This window comes from Notothenia rossii, assembly GCF_949606895.1.
Source record: "Notothenia rossii genome assembly, chromosome: 5".
Lineage (NCBI taxonomy): Eukaryota > Metazoa > Chordata > Actinopteri > Perciformes > Nototheniidae > Notothenia > Notothenia rossii.
The window spans coordinates 72,228,549-72,254,425 of record NC_136903.1 but is presented as its reverse complement, the minus strand read 5'-3'; the positions used below and the strand labels follow the sequence as shown (position 1 = coordinate 72,254,425).

At 40.5% G+C, this 25,877-nt stretch overlaps 1 protein-coding gene across 4 annotated transcripts; it reads right to left on the bottom strand.

Moving 5' to 3' along the window:
- Positions 1-1,362: 1,362 nt before the first annotated feature.
- Positions 1,363-25,877, bottom strand: fgd5b (FYVE, RhoGEF and PH domain containing 5b). Of its 4 annotated transcripts, XM_079685306.1 has the most exons (22): positions 25,690-25,877; positions 22,512-24,707; positions 22,172-22,388; positions 17,926-18,079; positions 17,280-17,338; positions 17,140-17,170; positions 16,199-16,350; positions 15,940-16,096; positions 14,026-14,113; positions 13,864-13,914; positions 12,544-12,602; positions 10,637-10,708; positions 10,361-10,429; positions 8,978-9,061; positions 8,662-8,741; positions 8,421-8,517; positions 7,508-7,645; positions 7,256-7,358; positions 6,098-6,231; positions 5,844-5,969; positions 4,940-5,094; positions 1,363-4,537 (listed from the first exon to the last, which is right to left on the bottom strand). In XM_079685306.1, exons 1-22 carry the CDS (start codon positions 25,697-25,699, stop codon positions 4,501-4,503), a joined length of 4,269 nt encoding a protein of 1,422 aa, XP_079541432.1. In that variant the 5' UTR covers positions 25,700-25,877; the 3' UTR covers positions 1,363-4,500. The 4 variants fall into 4 exon arrangements, with proteins under 4 accessions (XP_079541432.1, XP_079541429.1, XP_079541431.1 ...); XM_079685303.1 differs by having other exon boundaries at positions 22,172-24,707; XM_079685305.1 differs by having other exon boundaries at positions 5,871-5,969; positions 22,172-24,707.

Genomic DNA, 25,877 nt, shown 5'->3' with positions numbered 1-25,877 from the left:
ACAAATGTTACATTTGTCTCAGTGGACTTCACTGTTTGTACAAAATATCAGTATGACAATACGACACCCCCTGTCCTTGGACCCTCACATCGTACAAGGAAAAACTTCCAAAGAAACCCCCACAGTTTAATGGGGAAAATGGGAGAAACCTCAGGGAGAGCATCAGAGGAGGGATCCCTCTCTCAGGACGGTATAGATGCCGTGTGTAAATTGCAAAGATAATACATTTTACAGCGTAGGTAGTCCAAATGTTTGGAAATGCATGTGTCTATAATAAGAAGATGAATCCACAAGGATGTCAACAGTCTTGTGGGAGCCATCAGGGAAGTAGTATGATGAGAGTCAGGCAGGACCGCAGAGACAGGTTCAGCCACGACTCGAAATCCAGGACTCAGGATGCAGGACTCAGGATGCAGGACTCAGGATCCAGGACCACAGCAACATGCACAGCCACGACTCAGGATCCAGGGCTCGCGATCCAGGACTCAGGATCCAGGACTCAGGATCCAGGACTTAGGATGCAGGACCACAGCAACAGGATCAGCCACGACTCTGGATCCAGGGCTCGCGATCCAGGACTCAGGACCACAGCAACAGGATCAGCCACGACTCAGGATCCCGGCGTAGATAGACGCCAAAAATACATTTGGGGGAAGCTGGGTTATTCGGAACATGAGAGTACACAGGTACAGACAGCGAGAAGGAAGAAGTAAAGTCCCCCCCGACAGTCTAAGCCTATAGCAGCAAAACTAGGGGCTGAATCTAATCAGACCTAACTATAAGCTTTATCAAAAAGGAAGGTCTTAAGCACACTCTTATAAACAGATAGGGTGTCTGCCGTCCGAACACAAACTGGAAGCTGATTCCACAAAAGTGGAGCTTTATAAGAAAAGGCTCTGGCTCCCATTGTACTTTTAGAGACTCTAGGAACAACCAACAACCCTGCATTCTTGGAACGCAATGCCCTCGGACAGTAGGGTATAATGAGTTCTTTAAGGTAAGATGGCGCCTGCCCATTAAGGGCTTTGTAGGCGAGAAGAAGAATTTTAAATTCCATCCTGTGTTCTATGGAGCCAGTGTAAGGCAGCCAGAACAGGAGTAATGTGGTCCCTTTTCCTAACTCTGGTTAGTACACGTGCTGCAGCATTTTGAATCAGCTGAAGCGACTCATTATTTTATGTCAGAAAATGTGATTCCATATTTCATTTAGATTTGGCCTAATGAGAAGCTTTGCACAGGTGCACTGCAAGCCAATCAGAGCAGACTGTGTTTTTTGGCAGAGAGGCTTAGAGACACAGACGTTAAAACAGAGCGTTTGAGTCAGAGGGAGACTGCAGCTATAATCACACAGATAACCATTGATTTAAGTATTGAAGCTTCATTTATTGAAAGGGCAGACAAAGTGGATAGGTCATTATGGATAAGTCATTGTTGAGTAATTATTATGAAAAAAATAATTACACATCAGGCCTGGCAATGTGATCAAAAGTGTCCCCTTGTAATGCTCAGAGGCATGCCAATGGTGTTTTTCAAACAAAAAAAGTTATAAACAGTTACATAGCCTATTTAATGGCAAGCATCATGGCAGAGTTGTACATCTTTGGATTGCCTATTAACTCATTGGCCGCCACGTGATGTCAGACTGTGTTTCTCCATAAATTGATTCTGTTTCGAGCTTTAGCAGCAGGCCACTGGAGTTTATTCCCTGGCATTCTCTACAATCCTCATTGCCATATAAGCACAATACTCATTTACACTACCAGTCAGTGCACTATTTATGGTCTTTATGCCAAGTTAAGCTAAGCAGCTACTGCTTTACATTGAGAACGAAATGCCCTAACATTGTATACAGCTCTCTGACTAACTCTGTCCTAGCTCATATTCTCCCGACAGATTGTTCCTCCCTCAGTAACAGCTGCTAGTCCTGCTGACACGTGTTTAAACTTCTCTCTCTTCTTATGACAGATTGGTCACAAGCGAATGGAAAAGACGATGCGACTCCATGTTCAGACAGCAGGGATAATAAAGGCTCAGTGTGCTGAAGGCTGTGTTTTTTCTCAGTTTATCCTGTTGGGAGAGAGTGGGCTATTTAAAGCTTCAATGGAGGTGGAATAGGTGTAACATTGACTTGGCAGTGTAGGCTGCAAAGACTTTGCAAAGTGGGACATAAGAGAGTGTCCCTCTATTTGTCCTTCCTCTACACATTTTTTTCTCTTTTTCTCTACCTCTCCTCATCTCTGAAGGGCGCAGAAAGAAACAATATGAGTTTCAGTCCCAGAAATGTCAAGTCAATGTCAAGTGGACACAGCTTTTTTCCCTTATGTGCTATTTATCTGTCTTTTTATTTTAATTTCAAGGTGTTGCATAATAAAGTCTTTCCTTAACCCCTGAGGAGCTTCCACCCACACAACACTGTGAAAGATGAGAAGGCAGCTTGTTCGTACTCACAATATCAACACAAATATTGCATCCCTTCTCAGACTAAAACTGTAAATGGCCACAAAGTTTGTCTCTAAAAGCAGTCCACATGACTCAACTGACAGGGCGTCATGTGTGATAAAAACCATAGATGAGGAAGTTCATTTCAGCTACTTTCACATCGGCTCTTAATGACTCCTGAGGTTGAGCACATATATAACAGAGTTGAATGCATCCGACCGTATTGAGTAGGCTGTGTGTCTCATTGATTATTTGCTTCTCTCTGCATTGCTCCTGCCTGCAGCTATATGGAAGTAAGCTTGGGTTATGACACTGTTGCTGCCCCTCTGAAAAGTGTTTTTCAACTGGACTGTAGTTTAGTATTTACTCTTCACCCTGCTGAAGTCACAATTTTCCTGCTACTTTCTGATTGAAATCATGATCATAGATGGTGAACAATAACACATGAATGTCCTCTTTAGTGTATTAAGATCGTGCATTTTGCTCTGAGCACAAAACAACAACAAATTAAGAGGGTGAATTACAACAGAACGATTAAGGAAGGAAAAAGTGCAGGAAGGGTAGAGAAATAAGGACATTTTTAAAAACTGTCATCAGAAAGGATTTTTTGTGAATGTGTGCATTGAGTTTTAACCAAGAGCAACAAATAAAAGAAAATATAACTCAGATTTTTGAAAAATAGCTGAGCTACTGAGTAGAGAGAAGGGGAAATTGGGGCTAGGGGAGGGAGAGCAGAGTGATAAATGATCTGTCCTCTAAATAGAACGAGGTGTCTGCAACTTTTCATGAGCCCCAGAAAGCAAACTTTCTGCCTAACATCATTCTGGGTCAGGCAGCCTCGGGGGGAGAAGAGAAGCAGAGCAAGCCCTTCTTTGGCCGCACAGCACACCGGACTACACAGTGTGTCCCTGAGCAGCTCAACATGTTGTCTGAAATGATCTCTCACTGGCAGTTTCATCAGATCAGGACACACATTTACTACATACTGTATCAGTGCAGACTCAAATGGGGGCAGCTAATGTTTCCATTTTCAATGTATGTACTTCGCTCATGAACAAGGACACAGTGACAGGAAGTCAATGCCAGCCTGTTGTACTTTAATGTTTAGTCCACCTGCCATCTGGAGGACATGAGGAGTATCGAGAGAAAACACAGACACAGACTGTTTCCACCGGTAAAGCCTCCTTTACTTTGCTTAAAAATAATAGTGTTAGAAACTCAAGCTGAATAAATCACCAGTTACAGTATGAAGTCCAAGACGCTGATTATGTAGATCAGTTAAATCAGGGATCCATGGTTCAGTCCAGGGGGAAAAACATCTGTATTGAGTCTTAATACAAATAAGAATGTACATTCTAACTGTACTAGGTATTTAAACAATAAAGACATAATTGACAATATTGAATATAGTGTGTAGGGTAAATTAAGTACAGTAGCTGAAGCTTTTGGCCTCCATGATGGAGTATACTCGTATTTCTTTTACTGATTCAATCATTTTTTGTGCAAAAAAGCATAAATGGAAGGACCATCTCCAACAATACAGTGCAGCGCAAAGCCTCATCCATACTTTATGTATCCAGTGGAAGAACATGTGTTGAAATGAAGGCCTAACTTAGCTAGCATAGATACCTTTTCACTGAAGTTTATGGGATTCCACATCTGGGCAAGTGTTGAAATCATAGAATATATTTATTTTCCAAAAATCTATTATGTTCCCCATGATTTGAAGGAATGTCTCTGATGAGCCGCTGGGGGAAATACAGACCACATCGATGTAACGTTCCACACTGGCAGGTATCTGGGCCAATGCCTCTCGTGGCTCACACCTGCTGTAACAGCAGGCAGGGACACTGGAGGGGGGCAAAGTAGGTAATCGTGTCTTCTTTCAAAGAACACCATGTCTTATTTTTTTCAGTCCAGCCAGACATGTAACATATTGCAGACATAATCAAATGTCTTTTTTATGACTCCAAATCATCTCGTTTTGGTTTCACAGTCTGTCTGTAGCAGAAGAAAGGTGGAGGACTTCCATATCTGGCAACCCACCTGAAGTGGCTGATACTATAAAACGGTGGCTTCCTCCATGGCATTTACCCACCTGTATGAGGAGAGGATTCAACATTAGAAGAGAAACAGCATGAACTGCTGTATTTGTTAAAGAGTATTTTCAGTCTGCCTCACAAAGACACTCCCAACTCTGTGCCTGTCAGCATGACATATAGCTACTTTATTAACTGAGCTAATTTTAAAGCGTGCTGCTGGATTTGAAAAATGATTGTATTTTGTCCTAGAGGAATACTATCTTTAGATTTTTTATAAAGTCCACACATTGCTGCTATCCAATTCTGGCCCAATAAAACAATTTATGACTCACCAAGTTATGTTAAATAGGAACATGAGCGGAGCATTATCATCAGTAACACAGTGATTCGTCAGACTAATATATTCAAATTGTCAATCTTTAAAGATTTAGAAAATAGCTAGAAGACCTTCTTCTCACCTCTCGGCTGTGTAGGTATCCTCAGCTCTAAAGGAGTAATACAAGGTGTTTTTGTGGTAAAGCTGGAAGACGTTGGCCTCCTCCTCTCCCCACTGCTTCTCAGGTAGCTTCACTGTGAATCCCAGCAGAGGTAAACTCTCGGATGCTACTTTCTCCTGCAGACAGACAATTCATCAGATGAATAAAAAAGGATTATAAATGACTGTACAGCGATGTTACTGTGGGCAGTTCAGCACTTTTGATTCTGATGACCCTTTGACCTCACTGAGTGAAGTCTGTTTAAAATAATTCCTTAAAGCGAACTTTGTTTTTATGCATGCCTCAACATTGAGCAAAAAATGAAATAAGTTTTGATGCATTAAAGTAAAGAAGGTTCTATTTAACAACAGCAAAACTATATCAAAGTGTCCGCTAACAAACCCCTAACATACTGTAACTTGTACAGTATAATTCACGTCTCATTTGTATAGTCTTATGCTCAATACACCCCTAAATATGCATTTTAGCTCAAAGCTTACTACTTAAAACACGCCCCATAGACTCACACCCTCATATGTGAGCTACTCATCTGTGTGAGTCAAAATAGTTTTAAATAGAAACATTTTTAGCAAAAATGATTGTCTTTGTTAAGTAGATAGCATAAGACTATAAAGATGAGCCTTGCAAATAGAAATGTTTGATATAGTTTTGCCCTTGTTAAATGCCTACTTCAATTCATCAAGACTCTTTCAGGTTATTGATTTTTTCTTCACCTTGGAGGCGAAAATAAAAACGTTTTCTTCAAGAGTTCAAGGTAACTTGGGGTCGGTAATTGTAATACAAATGGTAATTTTTTTGGGTGAAGTATTCCTATAATGTGAATTTTTGCTGTTCAGGTTAAAGGGGACTGCATTTTTCCCCTCACCTCTTGGACTCGGTAGGTGTAAAGCACCTTGTCTCTCAGGAGGAACCAAAGTTTCTTCCAGTTCCTCTTGGTTTTCTTGCTGCGCTGCAGAGCGCCACTGATGGACCCTTCCTCTGTCACTGTCACCTACACACAACGAGGGGAAAAGTGTAAATATAAATGTTCCTCATACAACATGGCTGTCATCCACATCATCAACTACTCAGTAATCTGCACTGTGCCATGAACAGTACCCCTTAATGTTGCGGGCATACCTGGGTAATGGACATGGTGCCTTTCCGATGTCTCCAGATGTTTGGAGGATGGATGTTTTGGAACACGGCAGAGAGAGGACGACTGGAGCGGTTTGGACGAGGGCTACCTCTTACTTCTGCGGACACATCTCCCCCTGCAGAGATAAAAGATGCAACTTTAATCACAGCAGGGACGAAGACGAGACAAAACGCTATACTGACTAACATCATGGCAGGTTAAAGGTGGGGTAGGTAATTTTGGAGAAACCAGCTCGAGACTCGAGTGCGCTAGAATTTGAAAATACACAGCCGGAAAAAAAATGCTACTTCCTTACAGAGCCCCTCCTCCAACACACACGAACGCGCACATGACCAATGAGGGCACGAGATAGGTTTGTGCACAGATGGAAGGCTGACAGGGAGGTAGGCCATCCAGTTATTTTAGCCGGGCCGGCTAAAATGATTGGTCGTGCTTTTTACAGTAGGCTTCCACAGATGACATTTTCATATAGATTTTTTGTCAAAGCACTTCAGATATTCATTGCTCTCGGGATGTTAAGAGCATTCCATGGAATATAACAAAAAGTGTATCTCGAGCCGGTTTCTCAAACTTACCTACCCCACCTTTAAGTCAGCAAACTTGGTGCCTACAGCAGTGACTATATAAGGACCATATGCATGAGTAACAATATAAACAATTGTGGTGACTTTTTTTCCACCACATTTAAACATGTTATTGAGAAGATCTTTAGTTAAAAAGTAAACCTCACCTACAGTGTTTTACAGTTGTCTATATGTTAAAGGCTTACTACTCAAACTGGAGGGAACTCTCAAAACTCAGACATGCAAGACAGGTTTAAATTCAGTTATATATATTTTAGTTTGGGCTTGTTTCATAGCTTTTACATGATCCTTTTCCTATACCCAAAGACTGTTAAAGTAAGTAGAGATAACTACTGTGCAATAAGTACTGTATTAGTAGCCCATGACTTTTCTTTTACAGTGCTAGTTCCTTTTTGTAAATAAATGTTTACTTTTCTTATACAATAAACGTTCTGTCAGTCGAATTTCAGTCCACTCTAAGTGGGGCCAAAGAATAGCAATACTTAATGTGTGGGCAGAGTGAAAATCAAAGGGATAGATGAATTGTAAAAATATATTCAAACAAAGTTTCCCCACCTCTCTTCTTTAGCTCGTTGTAACAGTGATCACACACTTTGGCCATGCGGTCTTTCATGTATTTCAGTGGGTATCTGTTTCTGGAGCAGCTTCGACAAACAATCTGTGTCAAACATAAATTAAACCACAAGCAGATTAAAAACAAACACACATTTAGAACACTCTGGTCAAAGACACAAGTGGTTGCCTCGCCTAACAGAATATTACAACAGATTTGTATAGAGGACTGCGTTTCATGTGTGTGTGACTCACTCTTCCGCAGCCATGGCAGTGGTGTCTGCGCAGAGTGAGGCTGAAATCGGAGGTGCAGTTCATGCACATCATCACTTGTGAGACTGGGACGAGTGTCGGGGCCTTCTCTCCCAGAGTCAGACGCAGACCCTCTCTGGCCTGGAACAAATACACAGAAACAGAGAAACATGTTGATGGTCATTGATGAAAATGACTTATAACATCAATCTCATTCTGGCTGGGTGAAGATAAGCATGACAAATGTAAGGGTAATGACTTAATGGTAGATACTACAGTTGAAGTGATTAAAACGTTCAACTTTTTATTATCCCCAGGAAACCTCCCAATATCATTACTTACAGTTATGCTGCAGTTAGTTACTTTAATAAGAAAAACTTTAGGTCATATTTGCTGAAACTGTTACAATTTCTTGACCTTACTAATTGAGTCATCATGTTCCTCTGGTGAAACGTTGATGCATCTGAGTGCTAATAAAGTGGGGTTTACTGGGTCAGAGTATGAAACAAACTCATTTAGAGAAAATGGCCTTTAAAGACATATATTGACAATTTCCAAACATTATGGCAAAGCACTACAGGTGAGTAGGCTAAACAAATATCTACAGGGATAGATTACATGTTACTTGTTATATTACATGTTACTTGTTAGACGCTTTTATCCAAAGCGACTTACATACTCAATACTGTGGGCAATCCCCACAGGAGCAATTTGAGGTGAAGTGTCTTGCCCAGGGACACAACGACATGCTGACTGCAGTGGGGTTTGGGATAGATATTACCAGGAATGTCCTCGGCTATATTTCTTACATTTAGGAAATCATTTATTTTATGGTTCTAAGTAGTTAGGTTAAATATGCAAATGACACAATTCCCTTTTTCAAACTTTTTGAACATTTAAGAGAAATGTTGCTCACCTCTCCTGAGCAGCGGTTGAAGGCCACAGACCCCCTTTCATGTTCACTCACAGTGCGGCTCAGAGTGTAAAACCAGTCTTCTCTTTCAAGGAAGGAACTGCAAAAAATACACAAAAACATCACCACAGTATTAAACACTAAAGTACTAAACACGCTGATTTTGAAAGTAAGTTTTACATTTGAATCACTACCATCACAGATACTAGCTATTATTCGAACAGCACACAGTACAGTGACCTACGTTGCAGACAAAGTGATGGAGATGTCTGGTACTTCAATCCTCAGTGCGTTTTGGACATCATCCATTATGGGTTTACTGAGCTGGGAAATCAATAAACAGCATGTCAAGACCAGGAAGTAGAAGTTTACAGCCTGACAGTTAGAAAATAGCATGTGTATTTACCATCTCACATTCCTTTTAACAGGAACATCTATATATAAATACTTTTATGGCCATAGTTTCTATACATGTACTGTCAGATTTAACTGCATATATAATTCTGTCGGATTTTGAAAGGATATAAAACAGATCAGGCAAATCAAGGAAAGATGCAGACCTTCATGCCAGTGAGTGGCAGGTTATTCTTCAGTCTGTATTTCCCGTCCTGCTGAGGGTATGTGTACAGCAGCACATCATTCATCTAAAAACAAACGCAGCAGATAAGCACATAAAGATCAGAGGACATGTTAAGAGGATTAAAAAAGTAAAATAGCTAGTCAGCTGCTCACTCTCACGTTTGTACGTGCATCATTCCTCCAGTAGTGGGCACTGTTATACAAAAATATACTTCAGTGAATTCACAGTTGATTCACTGATTCACCCCCTCCATAAAATAATGATTTTCATACTTCACTTGGATGTTTGAGCTTCACTGTGCACAATAATGGACGTGCAGAGAAGGCTGTGTTAAATTCATGCACCGAAGTAAACGATTTTCTTTGTGGGGGATCTATAAAGTGAAAACCCCAAGCTGGAATTGTTACGATCTAACATTAATAGGTTACCTCTGTAAACAAATAACCAAGCACTTGATATCAAACTGGATCATTAATTTCTGTAGCATTGTTACAGTGTGGGTTATAAGAATTTGTTATGAGACTAGAAGACCATGTTTTATTATTCTGTCTCAAACATTAACAGCTCAGAAACATGTGATCAGCAGCAGGGTTTATAACTGGCATGATAAAAGTTACGCAGCGCTGATTACCAACATTTCTCCAGAAGAGACATTTACAAGCTTTTTTAGTGTCGAGGCCAGACTGCAAATTTAAAAACGCCACAGGAGAGAAAAGCAATGCTCTATGATAATGTTCTGGATAATTTGCGATGGGATTTCATTTTTCTAATCCCTTTTGATTTTATAAATCCTGAACGATCTCTAGGTTTTGATTTTCCTCAAACTTGTGCAGTGTTTCCTCTGCCTCCTAGACCCACTGTTGTTTTTAACCATCTCTTTTATTTAATACAGGATGTTGTGATGACCTTGCTGTGACAGGCGTTGAAATATGACACAAATACATTGTTAGTTTAAACACACAACATTAAACAACGTTATTGATTAGATCCTTCTCCCTACTGTACAACCCAGTTTAATTTAGCACAGTCAGCTGACTGCACTGTCTTTATTAAAGGTGCTTTATGAAACATCAAACTATTAATTAACTAACAGAGTTTAAGTAATAAAAGGTCACAGGTGCACACGGATAAGGAGCTGGTGTTGACCTTCCCTGTGCTGTCAGTAAAGAACTGGCTCAGGAAGTCAGCATTCAGAAACATCCTGCCAGGAAACCTGCTCTTAATAGCTCAGTCTGGACTTAGAAATACAGCAGACAGAAAATCCATGACTCTACATTTTACACAGAGATATCTTAAGAACCCTAAATGACCACTGGCACAGGTGTCTGTTAAATTAAAACTACAAACAGGAAGCAGCATTTACCAAAAACAGATGTCGCGGCTGATGACTCTTCCTGCTGACCTTCATCAAGGTGCCCTCCTTCACAAAGACCTGAACAGAAAAACACAGGACCAGACTGAGCACTTCACGAGTCATTTGACCATGACACAGAGGCCATCTGCGGTAATTAATGTTGTTTTAAATCAGGCTGGGGATTCCCAGCTGAATGATTGTTCAAAGGGCAGCACAGGGTGGTGCAGGGCAGACAGGGTGGGCTGGCAGAGAAACAATGCTGTTATCAGAGTCATGGAGTCATACCCTGCCCGGCTGCAGCAGGTCCCGCTGGCCTCGAACACTGTACTCTATGTTGACCAGACGCAACAGGTTCTCCTGACACACAAAGACAGATAAAGAACAGGAAGAGAATTGAGGTAACAAAAACAAAACAATGAAAGAGTACTTAACCTGTCATTTTCCTGTGAACCCTTTATTTAGCTTTTCTGTTTTCTCTACTGTCTTCGTCTGGATATGCAATTGTTATTGCCATATTAATGAGAAAATGTATTCGGTTGGTATGTATTCCTATCTGGAACAATTGCAGCGATAAACGTTTTCTCTGACTGTGTACTGAGCTAAATGCAAGGTCAACATCCTAAACCCTCTCAATAAAACTCTTTAGAAACATGCTTATGTTTGTTTGCACACTCCTGAATGTTGAAGGCTCCAAGCTGTGAATATGACCCAATTTAAGAGTGGCAGCTTTGATAAAAGCTAGTCGGGTTCTATGTATTTCTAATGTCCATTTAGGGATGCTATCAAAAATGAGCTCTGACTGTAAATGCAGAGATGTGTGGCATTGGTTAATTGCTCAATCCCTGTCCCTATACATTTTGAAATACTTGTTGTAGTCTGAATGGTAAGGGAGTGTGCTTCAATGCTTCCTCTCTTATCTTCTTTAGCCTAGGTAAAACTGGACCATCCTTTACGAAAGGAGAGAGATAATGCTAGAGCAACACATCTCAATAACATCTGCTCTTTGATTGGAATAATTGAAAACATCCTTAGTAGGAGGTGTGATTTTGTTTGGAAAGGAATAAGTTGAATTGTACATCATTGACCATGTTAAAGTTCATGTGTTTTAATAAAACATCCTTAGTATGTGCAGTCTGTTTCTTTTAGCACCTCCTTTCCTCTTACCCTGAGTCCTGATGAATTCCTTTACAACTTGCCAAAAACTCAACTGTGGTTTCAAAGAAGGTGGACTATTGTGAAAATACCTGCTTATTAGCACTAACTTAGTAAAGCTGTGGTCAATGGTGATGTAGTGAATAGGTTTTAGAACTGTTCCTGCTGGTAGCGCTAAAGCAAAATAGGTGTACCACCAAAGCCATTATGGTTCATCCTCTTGAGACCATGAATGTCTGTACCACATTTGATGTCTATCTATCCAATAGTAATCGAGATATTTGCTGTACCAAGCCTTACTAGTTAGAAACAGGGAATGGTTATATGGTAAGAATGTAGTGTATGATTTATATTGATATTATAACTTAAGTTTTACTTTGATGAAAATATTCTCATATTTCTCCCTGTGTTTATACTTAGTCAAACCTGTACTGTGAAAAGTAGAAAGTGACGCTACATTTACTCAGAGAGCGGTTTACTTTCCTTCATGAATAATCTGTTTGCATAATGACTTAAACTTTAGGGGGATGACTGGGCAGGGATAATCTGAAAGTTATACTAGACCTGTTTGATATATCTACAGAAGAGTCTTTTGGACAAACAGAAACAACTCATATATGTACTAAGGTTAGACATTCTAGAGATATGTGTTTACATTAGGGCTGCTCGATTATGGCAAAAATCATAATCTCGATTATTTGGGTCAATAATTGATATCACGATTGTTAAAAACGATTATCCATTTACTTTGAAAACATCAATTTATTGAAAAAGAAAAAGGTGTAGTATGTTTTAACAGTTGATTACCCTGAACTTTAAGTATAATTTGTTTTATTTTGATTATGTTGTTTTCATAATCGTTGCAAGCCAAAATCGTAATTGCGATTAAAATATGATTAATTGAGCAGCCCTAGTTTACATGTCTGTGTGTTTATAAAAGGCCATTGTTTAGGTTTAAAAAAACGTGTGTAATTGTTTATTCATATGTTTGTATGTTGGTTTCAAGAGTTACGTAACATATCCCTACATGTGAAACTTACCCCATGTTTCAGGCTGTCATTCGCTTGATCTGCAATGTCAGACACTACAGCCACAGCAGCTGTAAAAGACAAACAGAGAGAGGCGAATCAGAAAAACCCTATATAAAACATTGAGAAAAAAAAATAAGAAAATAACTATGCATGAGAGAAAATCTAAATTTAATGAGACAAATTTCCGGGCCAAAATACTTACAATATCACCACGTGCTGATTATCACCAAAATGTACTTAAAAATGGCACGTAAACCTACTAAAATCGCCTAACTTTACATTTTAATAAAAGCATTTGTATTTCATCAAAGACAGGACACATACCTCTTTCACTTCTTGGTAAAAAATAAAGTAATCATAAATCATAATCTCATCGTGAAACCTGACATGATGAATCCTGTATTCTTCTAAATCAGTCTCAATGTTTCACTCATCTACAATGATAGCGAGCAAGAGAGCTTTTTACAGTTGTTTGTGAATATTTTACCGACAACTTATTGTGGGTTTTTTGATCGTATGACTTTCTTTTTCTTTTCTATGTAGAGGGTCACCAAACATAAAGCCTGAAATGAGAGCCTGGACGTGACTACTTCTCTGGAGTCTGGGGGCTCCCTTATTAGAGATAGGAGAGGGGGTTACTGCAACTGGTTTTCTCATGAATTACACATCACAGGCTCCACACAGAAGAGTTGTGAAATGACTGTTTGGTGGGTTTCCACCACAAACAAAACATCTAAACTGGCTCTCTAATGGTCCGTCTCTCAATGCCAAATGAGAGCCAATACATTCCCAGAGCACACAGAGTCACAAACACAGGCCAGTAAAGCCTTGATTATGCTCAAGCGAAGCACCGTGGGGCGGCCCTTCACAGATGTTGCCCGAGCTACGAGCACACACCAAGGCATGTTTGTTGCAGTATTCTCGGTACGTTGTGTACAAACAAAACATTATGTGAAGAAGCAGAAGAAGTGCACGGCAAAATGACAAAGCGCAAACCTCAATGCTACGGAGGAATCGTATATCAAATATTCATGGCTTTACTCTATACAATCAAAAAAGGAGTGAAGCATTATAAAGAAAACAAATATTTGAATCCTTGGGAGGTTGAATATCCTGTATACAATAAGGCAGACATATTAACTCAATTATTGGCTTTTAAGACGTCCTGGATTAAAAAATGTTGACACAAATTGGCTTCCTTGAAAATGCTAGGACGTGTTAACAATAGAAAATAATTCATTATTTAACTTCTTAATTAAAGTTATCTGCTTTGTCAGTAGGTCTGAAATAAGAGTAAACAAGTGCCTAGTTACTTTTTGTTGACAGTACCTTGGGTGTCTTTATATTCCTTGGAATCAGGAGAGAGGTTGTTCAGGTAATCTGTAGGAGGAGGTGAGATCAAATGAATGAGTGCCAAAATATACTGCTATGTTGGATTATATTTAGATTTTTTAATCATAAAGTATGCTTAGTCGTTTACAAAAGACTCACCAGTGAGGAGCATGCGGTACTGAGCCACACGCACGATGACCTGCAGCAGCTGATGTTTCAGAGACACTTTCTCCCGAGCTGGACTCTGCTATTGAGGGAAAAAAAACAATTCAACATTTACACTGTATCACACTCTACACAGTAAAGGCCAGATTTATTGTAGAAATCTACATGGACTTAGCCACAGAACATGACAGATTAACTCAAACAGCCGGTGGTTCACTGTATGTAAATAAAACGTGGGTAAAGAAAAGAAAAGAGAAGCAAATAATAAGACACTAGAGCTTTAAGCAGAACCATCCATCGCGTGTGTGTGTGTGTGTGTGTGTGTGTGTGTGTGTGTGTGTGTGTGTGTGTGTGTGTGTGTGTGTGTGTGTGTGTGTGTGTGTGTGTGTGTGTGTGTGTGTGTGTGTGTGTGTGTGTTAGCAGCAGGTGTGCATGTGAAAAATAGCACAACAATTATTTTCATGACTAATTAATCTGCATATTATTTCCTAAATAAATCATTTGGTCTATTACATTTCAGAAAGAAAGTAAAAACCCAAATTATTTAATTCAACAAAACACAAAAGAAAAAGAAGCTGGAAATATCTAAAATCTAATAAGAGCATATTCTGCCATTTCTGAATGAAAAATTGATTAATCAATTATCAAAAAGTACCTGATTGTTTTTCTAGTGATCAACAAACATTGCATCTTTAGTGAAAATCCTGCATGTCTCTATGCATCAACACCCTCTTTTTCAAGAATCACTTTATCTTTAGACAAAACTGCCGAGCACTGCAATTCTTCCTGCCAAGTCTTCTCATCTGTGGTCTATAAAATGGACGGAAAATATTAAAAACTCTTTTGTCATTGGCTGGGTAATATTTGATGGCTCAGTGGATACTGAGCATAGTCTGCAGTCTCCCTGTTGAACTGTAAAGCATAATATTATGAATCCTACTTAATTTAAACTTTATATTGTCTTAATAGCTTCCCTGACTTACTGGTTTTAATTGAGGCCAATTATTTCTCCTCACTAAAGTGTATTGTTTGGGTATGTTGGGGAATGCAACCAACATTATTTTAAGATCCCCCTGTTTTTAAAGAGACGTCCAATTAATGGTTGCACCGAGTGGCTCGTGCCGACATAAGAGACAACCTTACATATAAATCTGCGTTCTATGTTTTTCCTTTGGGTGCCATGACTGTTTCTTTTAACACAGTGTGAAGTAGATGTTGCTTTAAGTTAAATCATACTTGTATTCACTTAGCTGTCTGCCTTTTGCTTTAACCTTTGAAGGGTTTGAATATTTTGCTTTAAGTCACAAGTGCTCTTCCACACGCACACAGACCAATAGCAACACTTTGCCATCCCCAATCTTTGCCACAAATAACACACTTTATCCTTGTCATCGCACACAAACAAACACACTGAAATCTGCTGATAAGAGATCATGTGAAGAGATAAGTGAGACTCTTGATGCTATCACAGATGTTGAAAGCATACTGTCAAAGTTCTATTTAATAAGAACCTCTGCAGCTTTACACCACCTAGTCAATTGATGAATGTTAACATATTTTAACCATTTAAAAGGTTTACAGTACTCCTGTTTTCCTGTTCCTGTACACATTTAAGCAGTCAGCAAACATTAACTTGTACCGTATAGTACTGTACAAACATAAACATAGTTAATACAAGTGTAATCTTTTGGTAAGCAGAGATATTCATAATGGTTGTATGCCTTCCCATGAGAAGAGGATAAGGCTTTTCATTTCCAGAGAATATAGATAAGATATCTACTGATATAGTGCTGTTTGTGGGTGTCTAACATTGTATGGTTTCAAACATAGATTTCCTTTGACTGCGGTAAGTGTTTAATTTTGTATTTTGCAATTAGAAAAACAGAAACACTATGCTGTAGGACTGACCTCAAACTGGTGAACAATGGCAGCAAAGGCAGGTGAAGTTCTGCAGCTGTCGTCCAGCAGGTTCATACTGCGATCATAGTGGCCGATATAAGTGGTGAAAACCAAGAACTCTGCCTTCCTGGAGAGGTAGATGTCTGCAATCCTCTGGCTCTCCTCCCTGAATGATGGCGACACAGAGGGGATGAGGGAGAAGATGTGTTGAAGGTAATTTGTATTAGCACCTCAGTATTAACAGAGCTGGACAGAGTTCGTGTCTCACCAGTGTCGGATCCGATTCTCCAGCTCGGTGAGGATTCGGCGGTGGAGGGTGTAAACATCAGGCAGCTCATTGAGAATCTCACGAAGCCTCTCTTCGTCCAACACAGGCTCCCCCTCGTCCCCAACTGCTGCACCCACTGCTTCTCGAAAGTCCTGGGATATGGGCAATTGTGGACGCATGGTTATTTTCTCTGTTTATGTTTAAAATCTCACTCATGTTTGCATTTCTCCCCTGTTTTCCCATCCCTTTTATAATAGTGTAACACAAATATATCTGAGATCAGGAAGTACATTATATATTTTATCGAGAAATGTTTTCACTGGTAAGGAGACCTGAGCTGAGGTGGCATGGGTCAGTGTCTCTAAAATAGGACATTTACGGAATTGGAATTTGTGGGCCAAGTATAGCAGCAATACAGCTGATATCATGGATAGTGCTGAGCACAACTGCTGTGACACACAACATAAGTAGCATTTAATAAAACTGCATTCATACAGAGCTCAGCCTGTTGAAGCCTAAACTGGAATCTACTGTAATCTGTTCCCTCTCATAGGAAATATCTAGATACATAGAATAGAATTGGGAGGGATGAAACCCTCTTTAATGGTCACACATGCAGAGCACACAGCACACAGAGTGAAATGTGTTCTCTGCATTTAACCCATCCTAGCACCAGGAGTCTAGCACTAGGAGCAGTGAGCAGCTATTGTACAGCGCCCGGGGAGCAATGGGAGTGAGGGGGGAAGGGGGTTGTCCGGTGCCTTGCTCAAGGGCACCACGGCAGGGCAGGAGGCAAACTGGGACCTCTCCAAGTAGCAGTCCACACTCCATATTCTTTAGGTCTGGTCGGGGACTTAAACCGGCGACCCTACGGTTCACTGACTGAGCCACTGCCAGAAGGTATTGAAATAATGAAAATAAAAATATTACAGATCACTTACTTCCTGGAGGAGCTTGAGGGCTTTCACATGTCTGCGGACAGAGAAATAAAAACACAATCAAACTGTGAAGTGTAGGGTACCTGATTAGTTTGAATTAGCAGAGATGTTTCAGAAGGAAAATCATTTGACATGTTACTTACAATCTTTCTGTATCCACCAGCTCTTTTGCGACGTAAAAGGCTCTGGATCGGCCATCAGGCTGTAAACAGTCATATTTTTAACTTGTTATAAACCCAGGGTTAGGAGGAGCTGAAGCATGTTGGCACCAGTTCAATCAATATAGCTGGCTCCCCTCTCCACATTGTCTCCAAGGGGCAATCAAATTCTAAATAATGAGGAAAACCTAGCAGTAGCCCATTAACCTCCATTAACCCACATTCAAATGCTTCCTTGTGAGAGCAATTTTGCAATTGCCCAAGGTGAAAAACAGTTCACTTTGCTTAACTTGTTTGTTTTTTTTCTGAAATTGTTATTTCTACACACCATTTGGAGAAGGTTAACAAAACAAAGAAATAAAATGATCATTATAATAAGTATTATATATTAACACGATCAATTAATCAAAGTAAAAGTAAGATTTTCATTTCAATTAATGTCTATTATTTAGTCACAATAATTTGCTACATGAGGTAACAAAATGGATATCCAACCCATGACCACCAATGAAAGCCCTTACATGTGCATGATGCAAACTTGATGTCTTCAAAATAAGAAATTCAATACAGAATATCTTGAATATTAAAACAGAAATCTAAAAGTCTAAAACATGTTAAAACATTAACCCACCTGTCTGTCATAAAGGCTGTCTGCACCTCCCTCTTCCTCCTCAGAGGTGCGTCCTTGGTCTTCCTCTCCCCCCATCTCTCCCCTGACATTGCGCACTGAGACAGTCTGTGGAGCGACGGCCACTGAACACACGTTGTAGGCTTCTGTGTAGGCACTGGTGAGGAAGAAAGGTGCTATGGTGAAATACAGCATGGCTACAAAACATGCAAATAGCAAGTGAACAGGAATTGGGATATGTCAACACTGACTCAAAAAACAAATTTCTGCAGTATAATATATCCAAATGTAATCCACTGTTTCCAAACCATTTCAGCTTGTCAAACTCAAAAGGAACATAGGATTGTCAAAAAGGATTGTATAATTGTTCCCCGTAAATACAGGTTATACCTTGGTGTGGATTTTTTGATTTTAAAGAAATTCTAAAGAAACATTTTGGGAAGTACATTTTCATGCCTTCCTTTGAAAAGTTAGATGAGAAAATGAATACCACTCTTATGTCTTTGTATAAATATGAAGCCTATTAGCTAGGCTTAGCACAAAAGCTTGAAACAGGGGAGAACAGCTATCCTTGCTCTGGCCTAGGGGAACAGATCCATCTTTGAGCACCTCTGAAATTCACAGATTAACAAGAAACCAAGGAAAAAAACGTACATTTGTACAAGAGACATAAACATTCTTCTCTTTTTCCTTTGATCAACTTTAAGGTATCAACCGAAATAACCCCATCCAAATGTGACGACCCCTCTACACCACGAGGGGTGCCGTCGGCTGTGTGTGTGTGATTGCAGGATCCAGTGCCTGATGAGCTGCACCTGTCTGATGAGCATTTCCAGTCAATTTGCATTCAATTATCTTCAAACCCAGATCAAGAAAGAAACAACTATTTGTATGGTTTGGCTCACAGCCAATTATGGCAAGCACTCTTTGATGTATCTAGAATGGCCCACTACAACAATAACTACAACCAATACTGTCGTTAAGTCAAGCGTGAAGTATTTAATGGAGTTGACGTGACAAGATGCCACCAAAATATTGGAAAGCACAGTATGTCAATATTACATGCTGGTGGCAATATTTTACACAACTAGATTTCAACTTCTATTCACATGATGGGGATCAAATGAAGCACTCGGTTGGTATTGGTATTACTATGAGAGTACAAGTATAGAATATAATCTCAGTGGTTTAATAATGTAAGCTGTGTTCAGCGCCCAAACCTCCATCCATGTGAGAATAAATCAGATGAGTTTCATCCAAACCATCTTTATGGTCCTCTGTGGTTGTCTACTGAAATATCACTTTAATAAACATATGCAGCGTTAGAAGAAAAATGTGAATAGATAAAACATTGCTGGTCCTATAAACTTATCATAAAAGGCCTGCAGTGACAACTGTGCCCAACCAGGGACTCATATTGGTATTTTATGCTACAAGATTCTCTTCTGCAGGAAGCCATAATGAATATGCTAATAGCTGGGGCTCAGTGGGGAGTGTAAGCTATGCAAATAAAAACACGTATTTAAGTTACAGTAGTGATGTAGTAGTCCTTTATGTGACCGATTGCCTTGCCAATGTTCCTGCCATGTTTTACTCCGAGCATCGTTGGATTTAACCCCACTGAGATGCAAATGAGCTAAGTATGAACAGCATATGTGAGCAGTTCAGATCCCTGCATCACACACATTAGAGCTGCACGGCCCATTACTGTTCACTGGATCAAACTTTGGATGAGACACCAGGGGGTGTTTGAACCTCAAACTACATGGATGGTTTTCTACATTAGGGTTTTATAAGACTCCACAGAAACTGCCTCTGTAACCCTCACATTCCTGCTGGATGAAGGCTGGAGGTGAAATATGTGGAGATATATTACAGTAGGAGATAAAAAATATCCATTTCCTTTTGCCTGAGGTTCATCTGTGACTGTGAGCCTGTATTTCTTCTAGTGATGGCAGTGATGGGGCAATGATCTCCAAACTATGATCAGCTATTATTGCTACTTCAGGCTACTGAACAACAACAGTCTCAAACAGTGACTCTGCTGTCCTCCAGATGTTGCTTTGCTGGATTGCAGGTGCTGTGATTACTGAAAGTTTAGAGTGTAAACTAATTATGATCATTTAAAGGTGTTTCGTAAATTAGCCTGAGACGCTCAGAGGCATATGTGAGATCTCTTTATGTAAGCAATGTTATAAAAATGAGCTAGTGCTTAATGATTCATTAAATGTTCTAAAAAAACGTTGACGTATTACTTGAACTAACACAGTAGGGGAACATTTGCAGGATTTCATGTCGTCAAGACGGTGATTGTATGCAGAGGAGTACCATTAAAATATGCAATACAATAATGAAAGAAAAGATAAGAGCCAAAAACATTATTTAAAAAGGCACCTTATTTAAATATACAGTATCCTGTGAAAAATAGCATGCCAAAATAATTTTCACTAGACCTATAATAATTAGCCTGAAGGGAGCCCAATTTGAAGGCCTCAACAGTATAGTATTTTCATCATTAATCATTTTAACAATATTTTCTGGATTTATCAATTAATAATTTGGTCTGTCAAATGTAAAAAGATAGTAACAGATGACCATCACAGTTTCCCTACGCCAAAAATAATGATGAAACACAGACAAGCAAACAATCCTCACAACCAAGAACAAATAAAACAATTATAACTTTAGAACCAAAATGATTAATCCCTTATTAGAAACATGTTTCTATTAATTATCTAAATGGTAAAACGCTTTAAAAACACCAACATAAATTAAGGATACAATGAAGATATTGGTATTATTATGTCCTTTTGAATACAAAACAAAATAGGACATTTTAATATCAAACAAAATCACTTTTTTTCCAGTTTTTTTGATTTTTTTACAGTTTATTTTGCACATGCAACCACCATGGTAAACATGATGAGAGGGAGCACTGCAGTGAACAACTGCTGACTACAGAACATACTGAGATATTATCTCGGCCTGTTGTTCCTAGAGAAGAGCAATGACTCCAAAAGGCTCCGTCTATTAATCATCCTGAGCGCCCTGTATGATATGGGCACAGCTAACAGGAATGCAGGGGGGGATGGGTTAATGTCAGCCCAGCATGGCTGATCATACCAACCAAAAAATAACAACACAGCAGGAAGGTGAGAGGACCTGCAGCATCAACATCATCATTTTACACCTAAAATATGATTTATGAAGGAAACCAGCACGTTTTCCCTTTGATCCAAAGACCCCCACCTTCAAGTCTACCTCCAGCGTTTCTTTCTCTACCACCCAACATGCCCCAACAACACACAGATGCATCACAACTGAGGCTTCGTACATCTCACTGCATAACATGCGGGAAGCCGCTGCACTGTCCTTCCTACCACTGAACACCACTTCCATGTCTGCTGTGATCGCAGCGTCAGGGGACTCAACATAATAAATAGTTATAAATCCTCCTCCCCATTGTTAAACCCACACAGAGGCCGAGCAGTAATAAAAAAGACTTGTGCTCAGTGTAAAAGATGGCAGAGGTCACTAATATTATATTGAGCTGCATCAATCTACATGACAACGAAATTGCACAAAGACACATGTTTTAGCTTCACTAAGGACATGACAACATAACAATCATTGGATTGAGAGCCATGAAAAAGGCTGAATCCTAATTTATTTGTGATACCTAGAGTGCTTTTCATTACACTAACTTATGCTTCCTCCCGTGACCGGAAAATCATACATTTGAGAGATCAGAGGAGAGAGGAGGCATCTCGAGGAGAGAAAGGAAACATAGGAGTATCCTTTTATCAAGTGGTGTGGCGTATAGTTGTGGCACCTCCACTTGTGAAACACAGCTGTGCAGCAAGTCATAAGTTAGATATTTTTCCTCAGACTGATTATGGACCAAACTATTTCTCAATTTCATCTCCTCGCTCCTGACGTCTCTTTTTCGTTCTCTCTCACACTTTCTCACCGGGAGGAGAAAGATGCAAGGAAGAAGCAAGAACAAAAGCAGCTATAAAACACATTAGCATGAAAAGCACCACTAGAATTTTTCTCTAGCACCAACAAAAGATCATAATTTGACTTTGTCCATGCCTTTGGTTGATGATGAAATACACACTAAACTAAGATGAATAGGTCAGGACAAACTGCTGAACATCAGCATGTAAACATTGTCATATTGAGCATTTAGTGTAACCTCACAGAGCTACTAGCAGGATTGTATACTCTTGTTGTTGTGTTTACATACCTTTCTGTTTCCTCTTCAGGAGGCTGAGTTCTATGCTTGAAGCCAGGGAGGCTGCTCATGTCCACGTAACCATCAGTGTCGTTGGCAGAGGACAGCACCCGACTGGGGCGGTCAAAGAAGTCTGTGAACTGCGGCTGCAGGACAGGCCTCCGCTGTGGGACCTGAAGGTTCTCGTAATCCGAGCTGATGGCGGGAACATTCTCATAGTCTGAGGTATCTGCGTTGGGGAATGAGATGGAGCGAGGCTTGGTCAGTGGAAGAGGTGTGAAAGGCACACGGGAGCGGTCCTCAAAGGACTCCACCCGGACAACGCTGCGATTGAGAAAGGCCACAGAGTTACCTTTTATTTTGCTATCTCTGTAGAGCAAGAAGGTTGAGGGCGACTCGGAGGAAACATGAAGTTTACTAGCAGAGCGAGAGGTGAGCTGTGGAGAGCTACTGACGCTGCGTCTATCCAGATCCAGCAGTCTGCTGGGAGTGTGGGGGCTGGACTCTCCTGAAGACCTAAACAGAGACGGGTTAACATCCACCACAGGCTTGCTCTCTGTTTTCCGCCTAAATTTAAGCATCAGGAAACGCTTAATGGAGGATTTATTTTTCCTGTTTTTCTCCGGCGAGTCTCCTTCGGTGAAAAGCGATGGGGAACTCTTTGTGATGGGCCTCTTGGTGATGTAGGCCAGCTCAAACGGAGGAGGGATACCCACTGTAGATGTGGGAGTGGACAGACCACTGGATGACAGAGCTGAGCACCGTGAGAAGCTTCCGGATGAACTAATGGCACCTCCCTGTCTCGGGGATCCATCCCTGAAGCTGTGGACACCCAGAGGCATGTCCTGCCCCTCCATGGAGAGGGAGCGGGGGTACAGGGACAAATAGTGAGGTTTGCTGTAGCTCTTGTGCCGCGTTGAGCTCATCATGGGGCTGCTGCTCAACGCAGGTTGTCCGAATCCACTCATGTAGGGCCTCTGAACAAACTGCATCTCCACGTTATTATGAATGCGGTGTGACATTGAGCAGGAGCGCATCTCTGTTGTCCTCTTGTGAAAAGGGAAAACATTTTCCCCCTCTGAGTAATGCCCTGGCTCCTCATAGAGATGCTCTTCACTAAAGTCCTGCTCCGTGTCAGAGGTGTTATCTAGAAATGGCCCTATGTGACCCTCCAGGTCTTCCTCGAAGACATCCGAGTCATTCGGTGAAAGCAGCTGGCTTTCCGAGCGAGAAGATGTCAGCGAGGTGTCGGTATCTGTTGGCACTGAGATGGATACCAGCCTGAACCTCGGCTGGCAGTCCAAATTATCGAGAAAGTCCTCCACTGTCTGAGTTTTGGGTTCTTTAGTCCCTTTCTGATGTGTTCTCGTGTTGTTTTCATCACTGTTGTAGAGGCTGAACTCAAGACTGTTATTTACCACCACGTAATCCTCATTTCCCGCTTTCTTCTCATATTTCCCAGTTGATACTCCACTGCTGTTAATAGACAAAAGTGGACTCTGTGGTAGGTCATGAGATGTTTTGTTCCTTGGCATCATCTCTCTGTTAATAATGTCCTCAGAAGAGACGTAATAAGGCTCATGAGTTGGTTCCTCTTCAAGGGCAACATGCCTATTAGCTGTTCCACAGAGCTGTTTCTGGTCTTCGGGGATAAAGTCATAAAAACTAATGTTCTGTAGGTTGTCGCCCTTTTCCTTCATTTTATTGCCACATCCAAACTGCAGGATGTTACAAGTGATACCACAATCAGGAGCAGATTCCTCTTCTGTCTCCTCTATATCTGTTAGAAACACTTGTTGTTGTGTGTAAGTGTCCTTTGTATTTTCTCTGCTGAAAACATCAGGCTCATCTGTGAGAGATTCACTTAAATCATCAGCTGTACAGTCACCTGTTTCATCCTCCTTGATCTGGAGCTTTTCCCGCCTGTCACTCATGTCTCGATCAGAATAGCAGCCTGCGTCCTCATCAATGCTATTAACAGAAATGTCTCCCACTGAGAGGCCATCTGTGTCTGCCAGCGCCTCTCCTGCGTCACAACCGTCAGCGTCCATGTCCTCCGTCACGTCCGTGTCAACCATGTCCACCACGTCCTCAGAGTCAGCAGTGAGTCCAGCATCACTGACCAAAAGTGTTTCCAGGGAGTCCACGTCCTCTGTAAGAGCGCTGTCAGTTAACCTCCAGTCCTCATCCATCTTCTGAATCCCATCGTCTTCCTCTTCCCTTTCCTCCTCTGTCACCTCTATGTCCTCTGCACCCTGGACATCTTGAAACGGTGATACGAGGATGTTGCCGTTAAAGTGTTTCTCTGCATCCAACACTTTGTTTAGACCATTTTCTGTCTCGTGCTCTTGGTCGACCTCGCCATAAGAACTTAATAACCCGCCATTGATGCACCCTCCCTGGTTGCCATTAAGCTCTGGTGTGACTTTAGGTTTGGGGGCTATAAAGGGTTTGGGACCCCTGGATGCGGACATGAGAGGGGAGGGCAGCTTCAGGCTGGCGTAACAAACAAATCTTGGCTTTGGAGCAACAGAAGGCTTGGTGCAGTCTGAAAGAACAACAGGAAAAGGAAACTGTAAGATTACGTGCTTTAAAATAGCTTACAGGTCATGTGTATTGTGTCCCTGTGACCTAAAACTGCTTAAACTTCACACATAATACTAAAGTAATAGTGTGTATTAAAGTCACATTTCAATTCATTTGTCCTGAAGTCGCAGAATGTCACAAAATGTGAATAACATTTGTTAAGAACTAAACAATAAACAAATGATCAAATTAATATCAGCTGGGAGATTTCCTTTGTACTTTTCAGTAAGGGCTACTCAAACTAATAGATGGTTATAAAAGGACATAAGAGACTTAAATTGAGTAATGTTTGCTTTTACAATCCTTTGAGAAAGAATATAAAAAAATCTAAGGGATTTCCCTGACTCACTTCCTGTGATTCAAGCGAGAGAAACCCCTCTCAGGCTCCATTTACTGCCTAATAATACAACTTAATCTACAGTGACAAAAAGCAACACATGTCATTTATGTACGTATGCCACATTTAACTCATGCACAACATATAATCACTTTAAAATGACCTGAGCAAATAAGGGACATAGGGCCACCATATGAGTATTACTTGCATTGGACCTGTGAATGACTGCAAGGTAGATTATTACAGCCACATAACATTAGCCCACTAGAGATCAATCACTGGGAAAGCTTTTTTAATGGACCAGAAAGGGAGAAAAAGTGAGTAAGTTGCCAACATTTCCCTACCTCTACTCTGACATTAAGAAACAACGCGTTTGAACTCTTTGGGTTTGTTTCACATCCTGTTGCTACAGCTGGATTCATGTTATATACAATAATGAATAAAAAAAAAATATATATATATATATATATGAAGATATGATAACAGATAATACACATTTCCAAATTCATGCTTAATAATCACTTTCTCAAAGTACATTAAATATCGAGCACAAATAGGAATTTAGGCTTTGAAGCAAAATCACTCTTCCGTCTGAAATAAATCTCACCTGTGTTCATTTTTGCGATGTGACCATGTCCAACATCTTCTCCACAAGTTTCGCTACACACAATAAATAACGCGTGAACACGCAGCCAAACTCATCCGAACTGTACAAGCAGAGAGAGAGTCTGAACCACAGCTCTGTCTGATCCTCCTCGAGAGGGAAACGCTGCTCAGCTGATCGCCTGTGCGTCC